Source organism: Chrysochloris asiatica, unplaced genomic scaffold (assembly GCF_000296735.1).
Source record: "Chrysochloris asiatica unplaced genomic scaffold, ChrAsi1.0 scaffold00298, whole genome shotgun sequence".
Lineage (NCBI taxonomy): Eukaryota > Metazoa > Chordata > Mammalia > Afrosoricida > Chrysochloridae > Chrysochloris > Chrysochloris asiatica.
The window spans coordinates 1,140,701-1,157,201 of record NW_006408816.1 but is presented as its reverse complement, the minus strand read 5'-3'; the positions used below and the strand labels follow the sequence as shown (position 1 = coordinate 1,157,201).

General features: G+C 36.5%; 1 protein-coding gene across 1 annotated transcript in view; it reads right to left on the bottom strand.

Moving 5' to 3' along the window:
* LOC102817604 (1,4-alpha-glucan-branching enzyme-like) overlaps positions 1 to 16,501 on the bottom strand; it is a 477,609-nt gene that overhangs the window by 8,539 nt on the left and 452,569 nt on the right. Inside the window, exon 15 of the mRNA XM_006874745.1 lies at positions 1,414 to 1,531. Coding sequence (XP_006874807.1) covers positions 1,414 to 1,531 — 118 coding nt within the window. The remainder of the gene's footprint in view (positions 1 to 1,413; positions 1,532 to 16,501) is intronic.

Sequence of the window (16,501 nt, the reverse complement as noted above, 5' to 3'; positions counted from 1 at the left end):
TTGGGGCAAACTAGAGCAATACAATGCCTTTGAAGAAAGTATGTGGTAGTATCGTTAAGCCCTTCTCTTAAGAATTCATATGTATCTATAACTAAAGTTATATTTATTTCTTTATTAATACAGCCCATACACAGATACAATACAGGGCAATACTGAAGTCTTTTATATCATTGCATTTTCTTCACCGTGTGTAATGCAACAACTTAATCTTATTTATCATGAGCTTTATCAGTTTTATTTCACTTTCTTTCCCACACTGACCATTTATATCCTATGTTGTTGGTGTTATGTGCTGTGGAGTCAGTTCCGACTCATAGCGACCCTGCACAGGGTTTATGAGGCTGTAAATGTCAACAGGAGCAGAAAGTCTCATCTTTCTCCCGCAGAACCTCTGGTGGTTTCGAACGGCTGACCTTGTGGTTCGCAGCCCGATTCGTAACCACTATGCTACCAGAGCTCCTTGTATATCATATAGCAGCTTACAAAGTGAGGTGCTAGGAGACAGCCAATAGAAAAAGGAGAGTTAGGGGTACTATACATATTCTTATACTTACTTATACCTAAATTTTTGAAAACTGAGGGATTTCATCCAAATCAGAACTTTAAGAGATATAATAAACTTAGACACTTATTAGATACATCCTGGCCTCATGAGTGTATTGTTCAATTCAATAACACTAATAGTTAAAACAAGGGAAAATGAAAATAGAAAGAGACAGAGACTGAACAATCAGTTAAAGGAAAAAAGAATAAAACAAATGTAGAAGTGGACCATAGCATGTTCTTTAGATCTAAACATGTGACAAATTCTACTTTTTAAGAATTTAAATTAGGTAGTTTAAAGCATGTTTTATAATTTGTGGAAATTCCACAAAATAAAAAATTGGTCCTATAAAATGTTTTCCTTAGTAATAGGACAGCAAAGAATTTTATAAACTTGCTATAAATTCAGTTTTTAATTTACAACATGAAAGAAAAAGATACATAATCAGATGATAATTTTAGAATGTTTTAAATTAAATATTAATTAACATTTTTCAACGAAAGCAAGAATAGTAGAAGGCAAGAAAGCTCTTACATAAAGCATAGAAATGTTCATAATAAAAACAAAACTGCTTTTCTTCCAATTTTTGAGAAGTTGTAGTCCTATTAATATTAAAATCCTACAGTTATCCCCCAAGTATCATTTAATTTCCCCAAACCCAATTTTTGTCTAGCACCATCCATTATAACTGACTTTTGTCTTCAGTAAGCCTCTTTACATTTAGCATGGTCCTTCTTTCCTATCCTTCCTCCACCCACTCCCCATGTAACTTGTTGAGGAGGTGCTTCTTTGAACCTTGAACCACAGCTTTAAAAAATATCAAATATGAAATTAAAAGTAAATGAAAATATGATTTTAACAGCACTTACCAAAAGAGAATGGGGACGTCCATTATGTTCAAAAGCCTCAGAAAAGAAATCCGTGTTGTGGTCTAGTCTCTGGTGTCCTCCATATTTGGCTGCATCTGAATCTAGCACAATTTTGAATGTACTGATATTAAGGAACACTTTTCATCAATTGAATGAGACATTTTGAAATATGTTCTGAAGTAGAAATTTAAAAGTGGTTCCACTGAATACAAGAGTCCTGATGTGGCACTGCAGGATAATGTGGTGGATCACAAGGTCAGGTTGAGCCGTAAGGTCAGTGGTTCAAACTCACCAGCCGCTCTTCAGAAACCCTACACAGGGTCATTATGAGTTGGAACCAACCTGACAGCACACCACAACAACAACATCATCCTGAACACTGCTAAATCATGTATATGTACTTATTATCTACAGCTATGTAATTTTAAATTATAGCAATCTGGATTGACTAATTTCTTCTCTAATATTTCAGAAATTCTACAGTATGGAACCTTAGCTATCCATCTCTCACAGCTCATCAAGTGGTTATCCAGCCTTGGACTAAAAATGTCTCTTAGCAGAGAATTAACTTTTCTCCAATGGCAAACCCATTCCACTTGTTAGAAATATTTTTCCATTTTGACTCATTGCTATTTTACCCAGAAAAGATGCAAAAGAAAAATTCAATAACTTCTTTATTTAATAATCTTTCAGATATTTAGTAATAACAATACGATTTCCTTATGTCCTTTAAAAAACAAAACCAGACCCACTGCTTCTGAGATGATTTCAACCCATAGCAACCCTATAGGACAGAGAACTGCCCACAGGGTTTCAAGGCTGTCATCTTTATGAAATCAGACTCCACATCTTTCTATCATGAAATGTTTGGTGGGTTCTAAATGAAAAGTCTTTCTGTTAGCAACTGAGTGCTTAACCACTGAGTCACCAGAACTCCATTTTGCCCTATAAGTACATTATGAAATCCATACTATGTATAATTCCAGGATTCCAATCATTCCTTATTTGTAGCTCCTTCCCTATGTCCAAATTCAGATGTTTTCCTAGACTCTGATTATTAACATGAGGGAACAATGTACCTATATGACCAATGTAGGAGGATGCAGTTTTTCTCCATCTGGTTAAAGACTAAGCACTACTATTAACACAGCAAGATCATACAAACATTCTAACAGTCATATACAGGTAGATTCATGTTGCAATCATGCATTCTGCTGTCATTTATCATCTTATTTTTTTTTCAGAGTTCTTGGGCATGTTAGAATTATTGTATTTGCAACAAAATAAATCTTAGTTGTGGTTATTACAGCAGGTGCAAAGGGTTAATGTGCTTGGCTGCTAATCAAAAGGCTGGAAGTTCAAGTTTACTCACAAGTACCTTGAAAGAAAGGCCTAGTAATGCATTTTTAAAAGTTTGCTCATTGAAAAGACGTTGGATCACAATTCTATCCTGACAAAAATGAGGTCACTATAATTTAGAGTTGACTTTACAGTAAATGGTGGGCTTTACTGGATCTGGATAATCACAAAACTGAAAGGATGTTTTTGCCTTTATATCTCCTCAAAGAAATATTACAAAAATCCACTAATTTTGATAATGTAAGGAATCATCATACTTAAAAAGGTTAGAGTCTTATTTAGTATATATAATTTATAGCTGTAAAGGTAAAACTTTAAAAATGTATGTAGAAAGTTTCGAAACATAAGTTTAGACTTTTTTTTTAATTAAAAAAAAAAAAAAAATCTGCTGTGGCAATTTCTTTGAAATTATCCAGGCCTGAATCAATATTATCCAGGGAACACAATAACTTCCTTTAGAAAATACAATCTTTCAGCTCCAGAAATTCTAGCAAATTAAAATACTAGATTAAAAGTAATATTTAACAAATACTTTGTGTTTATACATTGCCACTCCTGATGTGGTACTGTAGTATCAGGACTGGGCTACTAACCACAACACCTGCAGTTCAAATGTACCAGCTACTCCTAGGAAATCCTGTTTAGGGTCACTGTGAGTCAGAATCAACTCAATGACATGTAAAAACAACAACAACAAAATTAGAATATACAATGGTGTTGTTGTTAAGTGCATTGATTCGGTTCTGACCCATAAAGAACCTGGAGTGGCTGATGAGCTTAAACTACCAAACTTGCAGTTCAAAATGACATTGCAGTCCAGCATATTAATCCACAGCACCACACCAGTTAGGTATCTTTAAAGGTATCTGAGCAACTGGTTTTATTTACTTATTTTTGGTATGTTCTTTCACTCTGGAGTCTCTTACTCCTACTCTTTATGATGAACACACACATATAAACAGATACAACATAAGGAACACAAAGCACCACAATTCATCATTTCTCCAATAAGGAACATCATCATGGAGATACAATTTATGCTTATTTTAACTTACCTTCTTCATATTTTTTCCAAATTTAGCAGGAGACTTCACAACAGCACCTCTTTTGTTCATAGCTCCCCCTTGCTAATAAGCCCTCAATAAATTTTAGAAAGTGAAATTCAGTATACCAATCCTGATTTTATCAAGAAAGGTCATATTACACTGTTATTATAATGATTTTTTCATTAGAGAAAAGTTGTTGTTAGGTGCCATCAAGTCGGTACCGACTATAATGACCTTGTTGTTGTTAAGTGCTGTCGAGTCAATTCTGACCCATAGCGACCCTGAACAGGGTTTTCGAGGTTGTAAATCTTTACGGGAGCAGAAAGCCTCATCTTTCTCCTGTGGAGCAGCTGGTAGTTTTGAACTGCTAATCTTGCAGTTTGCAGCCCAATTCGTAACCACAATGCTATTGCAAAACGAATCGCTGCCCAATCCTGGGCCAACCTATCGTTGCCATGCTTGAGCCCACTGATGCTGCCACTTTGCCAATCCATCTCGCTGGGGTCTTTCTCTTTTTCTCTGACCCTCCACCTTACCAAACATGATATCCTCCAGCGACTGCTCCTTCCTGACAATATGTCCAAAGTATGAGAGACGAAGTTTGGCCAGATTGGCCTCCAAGGAGCAGTCTGGCTGCACTTCTCCTAACACAGATCTGCTGGTTCTTTTGGCAGCCCATAACACTTTCAATATTCTCCTCCAACACTATAACTCAAAAGCATCAATTCTTCTACGGTCTCCCTTAGAGGGCAGTATTTTGTTCTGTTTTACATAGGGTCACTATGGGTTGGAACTGATTCAACAGCACCTACCAACAACAGCTTAAGTTATATTTACTCTCAGAAGCATTTACTAAGTACAAGGAACTGTAAAAATTCAAAATCAATTCAGATATATAGTCTTAGTTTACGTATAACATACAGCTTTTGAAGGGAGTTAAACATGCACATGTATTTCTACAAAATAAAGCAGAAAGTGATATGTAATGAAAGGAAGAGTCAAGGAGGGAAAGTTCAAATGACAGGTTGGATCTTGTGCAAAAATCATGTAGGGCCCATGCCTGACTTACTCTGACTTCACAAGGGGGAAGGAGAATCAGATTCAAAATCAGCCGAAGGCTGATTCCTATGAAGTTGAGTTGACATGCTTCAACTCTACAGCCTTCTTTACCCTGTTCTGACACCAACCATCCATCCCACAGCACTCCTTGCTTCACATCTGGGTTTGGTAATCCATTGCAATAGCCACACAGAACTCATAATAGTATTTGCGATTATGGGGCTTATTAGGGAAGTGAAAAAGGTACAATTTAGGAAAAAAAACTAATTAGGATACAGCAGTTCAATCAGGAATGCCTCTTGTCTGCCATACTGCAGACACACCTCATTCTTGTTTTAAGCCTCTCAGCCAAGTGGTCCCTTGCTTCAGCCTTGCTCAGACAAGTGTTATAAAATGTTTAGCCAGTCTGTGAATGCCCAAAGGGCACATTCTGAAAGCCAGTCTCCTGCCTATAGGCACTCAGCTTTACTCAGTCCATACACCTAGAACTGGAAGCTGCTCTGTCTCTCTATGCCACTGCCTCTGTCATTGCCTTGGCCATTCACTGTTTTTCTAGGTAGAAATCTCATACTTCACTCATGCTCTTTCTTCTTGATTGTCCTGGGATCTTCTGTCTCTGCTTCTTGGATGGATCCTTTTAAAACTAGCTGGAGGGCAAAACTAACCAATCGGAGCTTTAGAGACCTGTATACTTTATTTGCATGGCCCTACCCGTGACTTGGAGCTCTGGTAGCATAGTGGTTACAAATCAGGCTGTGAAACTTAAGGTCAGCAGTTCGAAACTACCAGAGGCTCCACGGGAGAAAGATGGGGCTTTCTGCTCCTGTAAAGATTTACAGCCTCAGAAACCCTGTGCAGGGTTGCTATGGGTTGGAACCAACTCCATGGCACTTAACAACAACAACCCAGTGACTTGGTAGAAATTAAGATGCCTTTGGGTAGAAAAGCCATACCAAGTAAATTCATGACACCACACCTAGGCTGTTTAAATTTATTTTAGTAGTAAATATGGTAATAATTTAAGATAATTAGATGAGGGTATGTCAATCAATAAAATTAACCTGGAGGGAGAGGCTGAAATAAGGGAAATCAGTCAGTAGCCTAACAACAGTCCAAAATGTACCCAAACCAAACTCACTGCTATCAGGTCAATTCTGATTCATTTGATCCTATGTAGGGTTTCTGAGACTATATCTTTATGAGAGCAGACGACCTTATCTTTCTCCCATGGAGTGGCTGAAACACCTTGCAGTTAGAATTCCAATTCCTAGCCCACAGTACCACCATGGTGTACTAAATGTAACTAGACTCAAAGTGAAAATAAGAGTGATGAGTGAAATTCTGAATGTACATGTACAACTGGGTTTATTAAATACTGATTGAACTCATGGGGAAAGAAGAAAGAGGCTACCATTTATCGGATACGTTGCACATATTATTTTCTATCATCCTAACATATAATTCTACATGTAGGAAACTTAGGTTTATATTGGAAAACAAAAGTGAAAGGACTGAATCCTTGTACTTTAGGACAAATAACATGTTCAGTGGCAGAGGTTGGGTGTACACACCAGTCAAATATTATATTACTCAAGAAAGTGAGGCAATACTGAAGGCACTCACTCATCTATGCCAAGAAATTTGGAAGACAAGTATCTGGACGACTGAGATGGTATCTGTGCCCATTCCAAAGAGAGGTGACCCAACAGAATGTGGAAATCATCAGACAGTATCTTTGATAGCCCATGCGAGTACAGTTTTACTAAAGGTAACACAGAAATGGCTACAATCATACATTGACAGAGAACTTCCAGAGGTTCAAGCTGGATTCAGAAGAGCACGTGGAATGAGGTCATTGCTGATGCCCAATGGATCTTGGCTGAAAGCAGAGAATATCAGAAAGATGTTTACCTGTGCTTTATTGACTATGCAAAGGCTTTCGATTGTGTGGATCATGACAAGCTATGAACAACATTGCGAAGTATGAGTATTCCGGAACACTTAATTGTGCTCATGAGGAATCTATACATGGACCAAGAGGTAGAATAGAACATGGGGAAACTGAATGGTTTAAAATGAAGAAAGATGTGCTACAGGGTTGTATTCTTTCACCATACTTATTCAACCTGTATGCTGAGCAAATGATCTGAGAAGCTGGGTTCTATGAAGAAAAACGTGGCATCAGGATTGGAGGAAGACTCATGAACAACCTGTGATATGCAGATGATACAACCTTGCTTGCTGAAAGTGAAGGGGACTTAAAATATTTACTGATGAAGATCAAAGACCATAATCTTTGGTATGCATTGCATCTCAACGTAAAGAAAACAAAAACCCTCACCACTGGACCAATAAACAACATTCTTATCAACACAGAAAACATTGACAAGATTTCATTCTTCTTGGATCAACTATCAACACTCATGGAAGCAGCAGTCAAGAAATCAAACGACGTATTGCATTAGGCAAATCGGCTGCACAAGACCTTTTTAAAATGTTGAAGAGCAAAGATGTCATCTTGAGGACTAAATTGTGCATGACCCAAGCCATGGTATTTTCAACAACCTTACATGCATGTGAAAGCTGGACAGTGAATAAGGAAGACCGTAGAAGAATAGATGCATTTAAGTTATAGTGCTTGAGGAGAATATTGAAAGTGTCATGTGCTGCCAAAAGGACAAACAGATCTGTGTTGGAAGAAGTGCAGCCAGAGTGCACCTTGGAGGCCAGGATGGCCAAACTTCATGTCTCATACTTCAGACACATTGTCAGGAGGGACCAGTTGCTGGAGAAGGATATCATGTTTGGTAAGGTGGAGGGTCAGAGAAAAAGAGGAAGACTCCCAGTGAGATGGATTGGCAAAGTGGCAGCATCAATGGGCTCAAGCATGGCAACAATTGTGAGGTTGTCCCAGGAGCGGGCAGTGTTTCATTCTGTTGTGCATAGGGTCACTATGAGTCACTAATAATAACAACAACAACAACAACTCTACTCTTTGTAGTCCTGCTCTGATGCCATAGGATAAGCACCTGACCTCAAGGTCAATTTGAACCCAAGGTCAGTTATTCAAACTCATCAGCTGCTCCTCAGAAACCCTATACAGGGTCACTATGAGTCAGAACTGATTTAACAAAACTGAACAATAACAACAAGCCTACTCTCTGGAGTCTGGTGAAGCACTGTAGGATAAGCAATGGATATTAGCCACAAGAAACTTACTCAGAAACCTTCTACAGGGTTGATATATTTCAGAAATGATTCGGTGGCAAGCAACAACAGCAACCCTTCTCTCTACAATGGAGTCCTGGTGTGGTACTATAGGAAAAGCACTGGACTGTTAATCAGAAAGGTCAACAGTTCAAACTCACCAGTCATGGAAACCCTCTAGGGGGGTTGCTGAGTTGGAACAGATCCAATGGTATACGACAACAATCCTACTTTCTACAATGGATTCCTGGTGTGGTGCTGTAGGATAAGCACTGGATTGTTAATCAAAATGGCTGGCAGTTCAAACCTGCTACCACTCCTTGGAAACCCTCTACAGAGTCACTATGAGTTACAACTGACTCAATGACACACAAAAACAACAAAAACTTCGTACAACTTGGCACATTTTATGGCAAGTATCATGCAAAATGTTTTCATGTATTTTATTTTATTCTAAAGTTGGATTCCAAGCATAAAGAGACCAGAATAAAGACTTGAGAAGAATAAACTAAAATAGAAAATATGAATGTGATATCTATTTACATTATTAATATAATTGTTTTTTTCAAAAGTGATGTTACAGGACAAAACTCTTAACAGAACTTTGTTGTTGTTGTTGTCAAGTGCCATCGAGTCGATTTCCAACCCATAGTGACCCTGTATAGGGTTTCCAAGGAGTAGCTGGTGAGCTTGAACCACCAACCTTGCAGTTCAAACAGCTTTGCAATCTGGCGCATTAACCCACAGCGCCACATCAGGACAGAACTTTAATCCTTATGAATTCTGAATACATATGGCTTACTACATTTGTTCTAAGTCCATTTACTGGTCATTAGATTCATTTGGTAGTTTTATTGGTGAATTGAAAGTATTGGACCAAAACATTTATGTCATTAAAGTTGGAAAAATACAGAATTTTAGGATATATATTTTTTTAAATTAGTTTTTAGGGATGGGAGTCGGGGAAGGCATATCAAATGGCTACTTTCAATTTGTATGGTATCTTAAAATATTATGATTTCATATTTTAAGTTTAAGAGTTTCCTTAGTATTAACAGGTTGAAGTAGATAAGAAATTTGAAGCATTAGTTTATAAATGACATCTTTAAATTTGAACTAAGGAAGAGCCATGTTCAGAAGGATGCCTATACTAATAAGATTAAAGAACAGTGAAGTCATGAAGACTCTTAAATTCAATAGCTCTTCAAATACTTCAAAAGCTGCTATGTTTGCTCAGCCACTTGATAAAGTGTCTGTCCAAAGTATAAGGATTTTGATGTAAGAAGTACTATCATTTATATCATTCTAAACTAAACTGACTTCAACCCTGATGATGAAGCTAAGAAAATTTATTGTCAGGTACAACTCCTAAGGTTTTAAACTGAGTGACAAGAAAGGGGGCTCTTTAGTGACTAGATGATCATAAAGATGGCAAAGCTGATAAGTTACCATATCTTCAAATCTAAGACATTATTGATTTTAAGATAAATTATTTTATATATTTCTAAAAAAGAAAAACCTAATACTACTCTGTCAATTATTCTAAAGTGTATTCCAATTGAAGACAAGCTAAAATGTGAAAAAGTAAGCATCATAGAATATATATGGATTATGGTATATGTTATTTTCAGATTTAATTGTTTAATCAAAACACCCATATTATTATGATTGCTTAATTTCTGGGAGTTCAATGACTCTAGATGAGAGAAACTATGCCAGTTGCCAAAGGCAATTGGTACAAATTAGTTACAAAATTCTAAGAACTGCTCTAATTGAAGTATGTGAAAAAAACATCTAGTAGGCAAACAGGTGCTCAAAAACAATAATTTAATATTTTTAACAGTCTAAAATTATTTAGCATAGGCTGTCCACAGTGCTCTACTGAAATCCTTCCCTTTTTATGTTTCATGAATTAAATTTTATTTATTGCCAGTCACAACCAAAAAATAAACTAGGTTAGAGTTGTGCAGCATTCAAATAGATCTGTCCCTTTATTTTCTAAATATGCTATCACTGAATTGTTTTTTCAGTTTTAATTTGTTATTCTCATGTCTTCATTCTGATCTCTTTATGCCTGGAATCCCAACTCTAGAAATAAACAATAAAGTGTACATAAAAACACTTCTCTAATTCTTATGACAGGAGGTGTTCAATTGTAAATTTGTTGTTGTTGTTGTTAGGATCACTCCAGTTTTTCTGACTCAAAGCAACCCTATACAAATGCCTGGTGCTGCACCACCCTCACAACTGTAAATAAGAGTAGTCATATTCTTTAGTGTCTTGAACCAGAATGGACAATAAACTATAAATTTCAGGTTTTTGCTCTTCTCTTTTTCCAAACGCTTGAGTAGCAAAGACTTATGCTGTGTTGCTGTATTTATTATGAATGTATATCTGCATATTAGTGTGGAGCGTATGTGTGTGCATCTTTAGGAATTTCCAATTTTCTACTATGATCTAAAATATACACTAAGCTGAAAAATTCATCTGGAGTTTAACAATTAAAAAATATATATATTAATAGCACTATGATACATATGGACTATGTTAATTGTAGGGGAAATTATCCATTAATTTTCTCCTTACTCTGATTTTACTTTTAAAATAACCCCACGTCTTACACTATTTCAAAAATGAAACGAAAGCAGAGAGTAATGTGAAAATAAATTTTTTAAATTGAATATACTCAAAGAATAATTTACTATAATAAATGACAAATGCCATTTCTCTTTAAGAATATATATCTATATCTATATAGATATATATAAAAATTATCTCAAGAACAGATTACATTAATTGGACACTAATGACCAAAAACCAGAAAATTGTGGTATGACATCAAGAATATCATACAAAAAGAAAGCAAAAGGTCACTAAGAAGATAAGAAGGAAGTGAAAGACCAAAATGGGTGTCAGAAGAGGCTCTGAAATTATTATCCAGCACAGAGTTGCTAAAGCAAATGGAAAAATGAAAGAGCTGAATAGAGCATTTGAAAGGGCAGCTTGAAAAGACAAAGTCAAACTTTATAATGAAATTTGCAAACATCTGGAGTTAGAAACTCAAGAGAGAAGTACATACGTTCAACATTTCTCAAGCTGAGGGAACTGAAGAAAAAATTCAAGCCTTAATTTGAAATATTGAAGGATTCTATGGGCAAAATACTGAATGATGCAGAAGGCATCAAAAGATGGAAGGAATATACAGTCAATGTTCAATCATTCTGAAAGGTAGTATATGGTCAAGAGCCAATGATACTGAAGAAGCCCAAGGTGCACTCAAAACACTGGCAAAGAGCAAGGCTCCAGGAATTCATAAACTACAAATTGAAATCATTCAACAAACTGATGCAGTACTGGGGCCACTCACTCATCTATCGCAAGATATTTGGAAGACAGCTACCTGGCCAACTGACTGAAACAGATCCATATTTGTGCCCATTCCCAAAAGAGGTGATCCAACAGAATGTGGACAATATCATCAATATCCCATATGCAAGTAAAGTTTTACCAAAGATAATTCAGAAATGGCTGCAACAGTACACTGGGAGGGAAATGCCAGACATACCAACCAGATTCAGAGAAGGATGTGGAAAAAGGGACATAATTCTGATGCCAGATGATCTTACTTCAAAGCAGAGAATATCAGATAGATGTTTACCTGTGCTTTATTGACTATACAAAGCTTTCGATTGTGTGGCTCATGACACATTATCGACGATACAGCAGAGAATGAGTATACCAGAACATTTAATTGTTCTCATGAGGGACCTGCACATAGACTAAGAAGCAACTGTTTGAATAAAACAAGGGAACACAAAATGGTTAAAAATTACGAAAGGCATGTACCAGGGTTATATTCTTTCACCATATGTATTCAATATGTATGCTGAACAAATAATTCAAGAAACTGAATTATATGAAGAAAAATGTGGCATCAGGATTGGAGGAAGACTCATTAGCAACATGTGATATGCGGATGATACAACCTTGCTTGCTGAAAGTGAAGAGAACTTAAAATACTTACTGATTAAGATCAAAGACCACAGCATTCAGCTGGGGTTTGCCCCGTAATGCAAAGAAAACAAAAATTCTTACCACTCAACCAGTAAATAACAAAATAACTTCCAGATAAATGAAGAAGGATTGTGAAATTGTCCAAGACAACATTTTGTTCACATCAACAATCAGCACTCATGGAAGCAGCAGTCTAGAAATCAAATGACATATTGCATTAGGCAAATCTGCTGTAGAAGACCACTTTAAAGTATTCAAAAGTAAAGAAGTTAGTTTGAGGACTAAGGTGTGTCTGACCAAGCCAGGGTATTTTCAGCAACCTCATATGCATGTGAAAGTTGGACAATAAATAAAGGAGACAGTGGAAGAATTTGAGTTATGGTGTTAGAGGATAATATTAAGAGTACCACTGAGTGCCAAAAGAACACACAAATCTGTGTTGGAAAAAGTACACCTAGAATGCTCCTTAGAAGCCAGGATGGCCAGACTTCATCTCTTATACACTGAACATATTATCAGGGGGGATTATTTCCTGGAGAAGGAAAGTGGAGGGTCACAGAAAGAGAGGAAGACCCCCAATGAGATGGATTAGCCCAGTGATGCTGCTTGGCAGCGGACTCAAATATAACAATGATTGTGAGGTTGATGCAGGATCTGCCAGTTTTTTTCTCTATTGTGTACAAGATTGCTATGAGTTGGCACCAACTCAACAGCACCTAACTATAACAAATTACTAGTTTATATGAAAACTTTGGCATTCTTGAAACAAGCAACATCTTCTAGAATAAGCAGCATATGACTTCAAATTTGTGATCACTGTCTTCATTAAAATGTAAATGACAAACATTTTAATTAAGTGTGTGGAATCAAATTGTAAGTTTTGCTTTATGAAAACAGAGCGAGTTATCTTGCCCAGGACAAAAAACAAAATTCAAGCCCACTGCCATCAAGTTAGTTCTGACTCATAGTGACCCTTAGGACAGAGTAGAAATGCTCCCTAGGGTTTCTGAGGCTGTAAATCTTTACAGAAACCAACAAACTCAACTTTCTCCTTTAGAGTGGCTGGTGGGTTCAAACTGGTAACCCAACACTTAAGGTACTGTGACATCAAATTGCCTATGATGCTAAAGATCATCTTATTAAATATTAGAAACCTATAGCATAGTGGTTACAAATCGGGCTGCTAACCTCACAATCAGTTCGAAACTACCAGCTGTTCCGTGGGAGAAAGATGAGGCTTTTTGCTCCTTTAAAGATTTACAGCCTTGGAGATCCTATGCAGGGTCGCCATGAGTTGGTATCGACTCCATGGCACACAACCACAACCACCGCACTATTTAATCATATACGAAACGACTTGATGGCACTTAACAACAACAACAAATACATATAAAACTTTTAAAGATTACAGTTAAACATGAGTCCTGGTGCGCAGTGGTGAAGCACTCAGCTACTAAACAAAGAGACGGTGGTTGAAACAAACCAGGAGAAAGATTTGGCAGTCTGCTTCCAGAAAGATCCCACCCTGGGAAATTCTCTGCAATAATTCTCTTCTGTCCTGCAGGGTCACTATGAGTTTAACTTGACTTAATAGCAATGGGTTTTAGTTTCTTTTATGTTTAATTTCACATTAATTGCATTTAAGTGATCAGTCTCACTGAAACAATTGAAACTTGTTTTTTCATAAACAAAAGATTAATAAACATGTCTGTTTCTAAGACTCCAAATACCTATCAAGACTCACTGGTCTCACAATTGTTTTAGCAAGAGTTCTATTATTTTGTTCTTCATAATGTTGAGCACATACTACTTACTCTCTTATAAGATATGTATTCTGACATAATCATCAATCAATCAAAACATTTTTGGTCAAGATTCTTGATGAAATTATATATTAGTACAATGAAAATCTTAATTGGAGCACTGATTTGTTTGTTAATGATGGGATGCCCTTTTTTTTTTTTTTTTTTTTGGTAGCGTAATGGTTACGAGTCAGGCTGGGAACCTTAAGGTCAGCAGTTCGAAACTACCAGCCGCTTCGCGGGAGAAAGATGAGGCTTTCTACTCCCGTCAAGATTTGCAGCCCTGAAACTCTGTACAGGGTCGCTATGGGTCGGAATCAACTCAACGGCACTTAACAGCAACAATTATACCTGCATAACAGTGTGTTAATGATGTCCTGAGCTATTTATTTTTGACAAGTGTAAAACTGAATTATACTTCTATTATAATCTAGGATGCTGTTGATTCATCAACAATCACAGTAGGTTTATGGTTTTAAAGCACAAAATAACGCCAATTCCTGAAAGTTTGCTTCCTTGGCGGTAAAATTTGTTTTTTAAATTACACTGCAGAATAGCAATAACACAAACTCAAAGCACTAGGGGCACAAATACCATTATCTACTACATTAATTAATGGATCACAATGCTATTTACAATGCATTTTTATGCAAATCAGTAGTGTATTCTTAGACATGCTTAATGACACACACCAGTAAACAGAAACATCAAATAATACAAAATATTGAGTACTACGCATTTCTTAATACACATAAGATTATTATTGCAAATACATTACCAAATACTCCTGGCTAGACTAATTAAGAACTCTTTTAAGTAGGAGATTATAAAATCTTTAACGAAAATGTCATTGTTTCCTACTAACTCTAAAAACAGGATCACTGAAAAAATATGACTACACTTTCAGCCTGACCTCCCCCTTAAAATTGTTGCTCTTTTACTGTATTATGTTGTTGCTCTTGTAGTTAAGTGCCATGGAGTCAGTTCTGACTCACAGTGATCCTGTATAGGGTTTCCAAGGAGCAGCTGGTGGGTTTGAACCACCGACATTGTGGTTCCTAGATCAGTGTTGATCCTACAGTGCCACAACAAATTGTATCATGTTGTTGTTGTTATTGTTAAGTGCCATCAAGTCAGTTCCAACCCATAGTGACACTGTATAGGGTGTCCGAGAAGTAGCTGGTGAGCTTGAAATGCCGACCTTGCAGCTCAAACGGCTTTGCAATCTGGCACATTAACTGACAGCGCCACACCAGGACTCCAAACTATATCATAGGACTTATAAATTTCAATTATCTTATGAAGCAATATGTTATATAAAACTACAAAAGAAGAAAATAACATAATGACCACATAATTTGGCATTAAAATGAGTTTCAACCTTACAGATTAAATATGTCTATAACCACATTGTGCTTTTGAATTTCAAAATAACTTGGACTTATGCCACAGAGAAACACCTCCACTCAAACTTACTTTAATAAAACCTTCATCTGAGTCAAATAGACAAAACACTTAAATTGAAAAGATACGTAGAAACTTCAGAGACTCTGGAAAAACTGACAGTTATAAGCAATAAGTAAGCTTTATCTAGAAGTGCTGATGGTGCAGTGGTTAAACACTCAGTTGCTAATTAAAGGTAAAGGATTAAAATGCATTCCAGGAGAAAATAGGCAAAATGCTCCCATAAAGATTAAAGCCTTGGGATCCCCATACTGTAGCTTCTATGCAGTCCTATAACAGTCTTTTCAGTAGGAATCGACTTAAGGGCAACAGGTTTGGATTGGTTTCTAAGCATTATTTGAGTCATTTTATGAAGAGACAGGGATCCAAGACAGCACCCTAAAACAATCAATTAGAAAATGGGTGCTTTCACAGATTCTGAATTCTAATAATCCACCTTCAAGTTCTGGCTTTGGCAATTACCAATTTTGTCTCTGAGCAAGTTAATGAACTTCATTGAGGCTTGTTCATTGGTAAGTTGGACATAATATATCAGAGGATCATTTTCAGGATAAATTTACACAATGTAACAAAATGCTCAATATAATATCTATCATTGGGTAAAGTACTCAAACTATTAGCTACTGTTACTTTTATAATTTTCAACCCTGGACCACTGAAACTGCTGTTTCAAATGATAACAAATTTAAAACAGTTCTATTCTCTCCCTTATTTTTCACACCCAACTTGGCCTCTTTTTCCTTTATGGATTTTGCTTCCATTCTCTTCTCCCCATGTCTTTGTTTTTATTAGAACCTAAACTCTTTTGAAATTAGGTTTAATTGAACAGAAAATTTAACTCCATGAAGATTACTTTTTTTTTTTTTTTTTTTTAATATTGTTAGGTGCCACAGAGTCAGTAACTATTCACAGTGACCCTATGCACAACAGAATGAAACACTGCCTGGCCGATCTTAACATTGTTACCACACTTGAGCTCACTGATTCTGCCATATTGCCAATCCATCTAGCTGGGAGTTTTCCTCTTTTTCTCTGACCCTCCACCTTATCAAACATAATATTCTTCTCCAGTAATTGGTCCCACCTGATAAAATATCCAAAGTATGAGAGACAAATTTTGGCCATCTTGGACTCCAA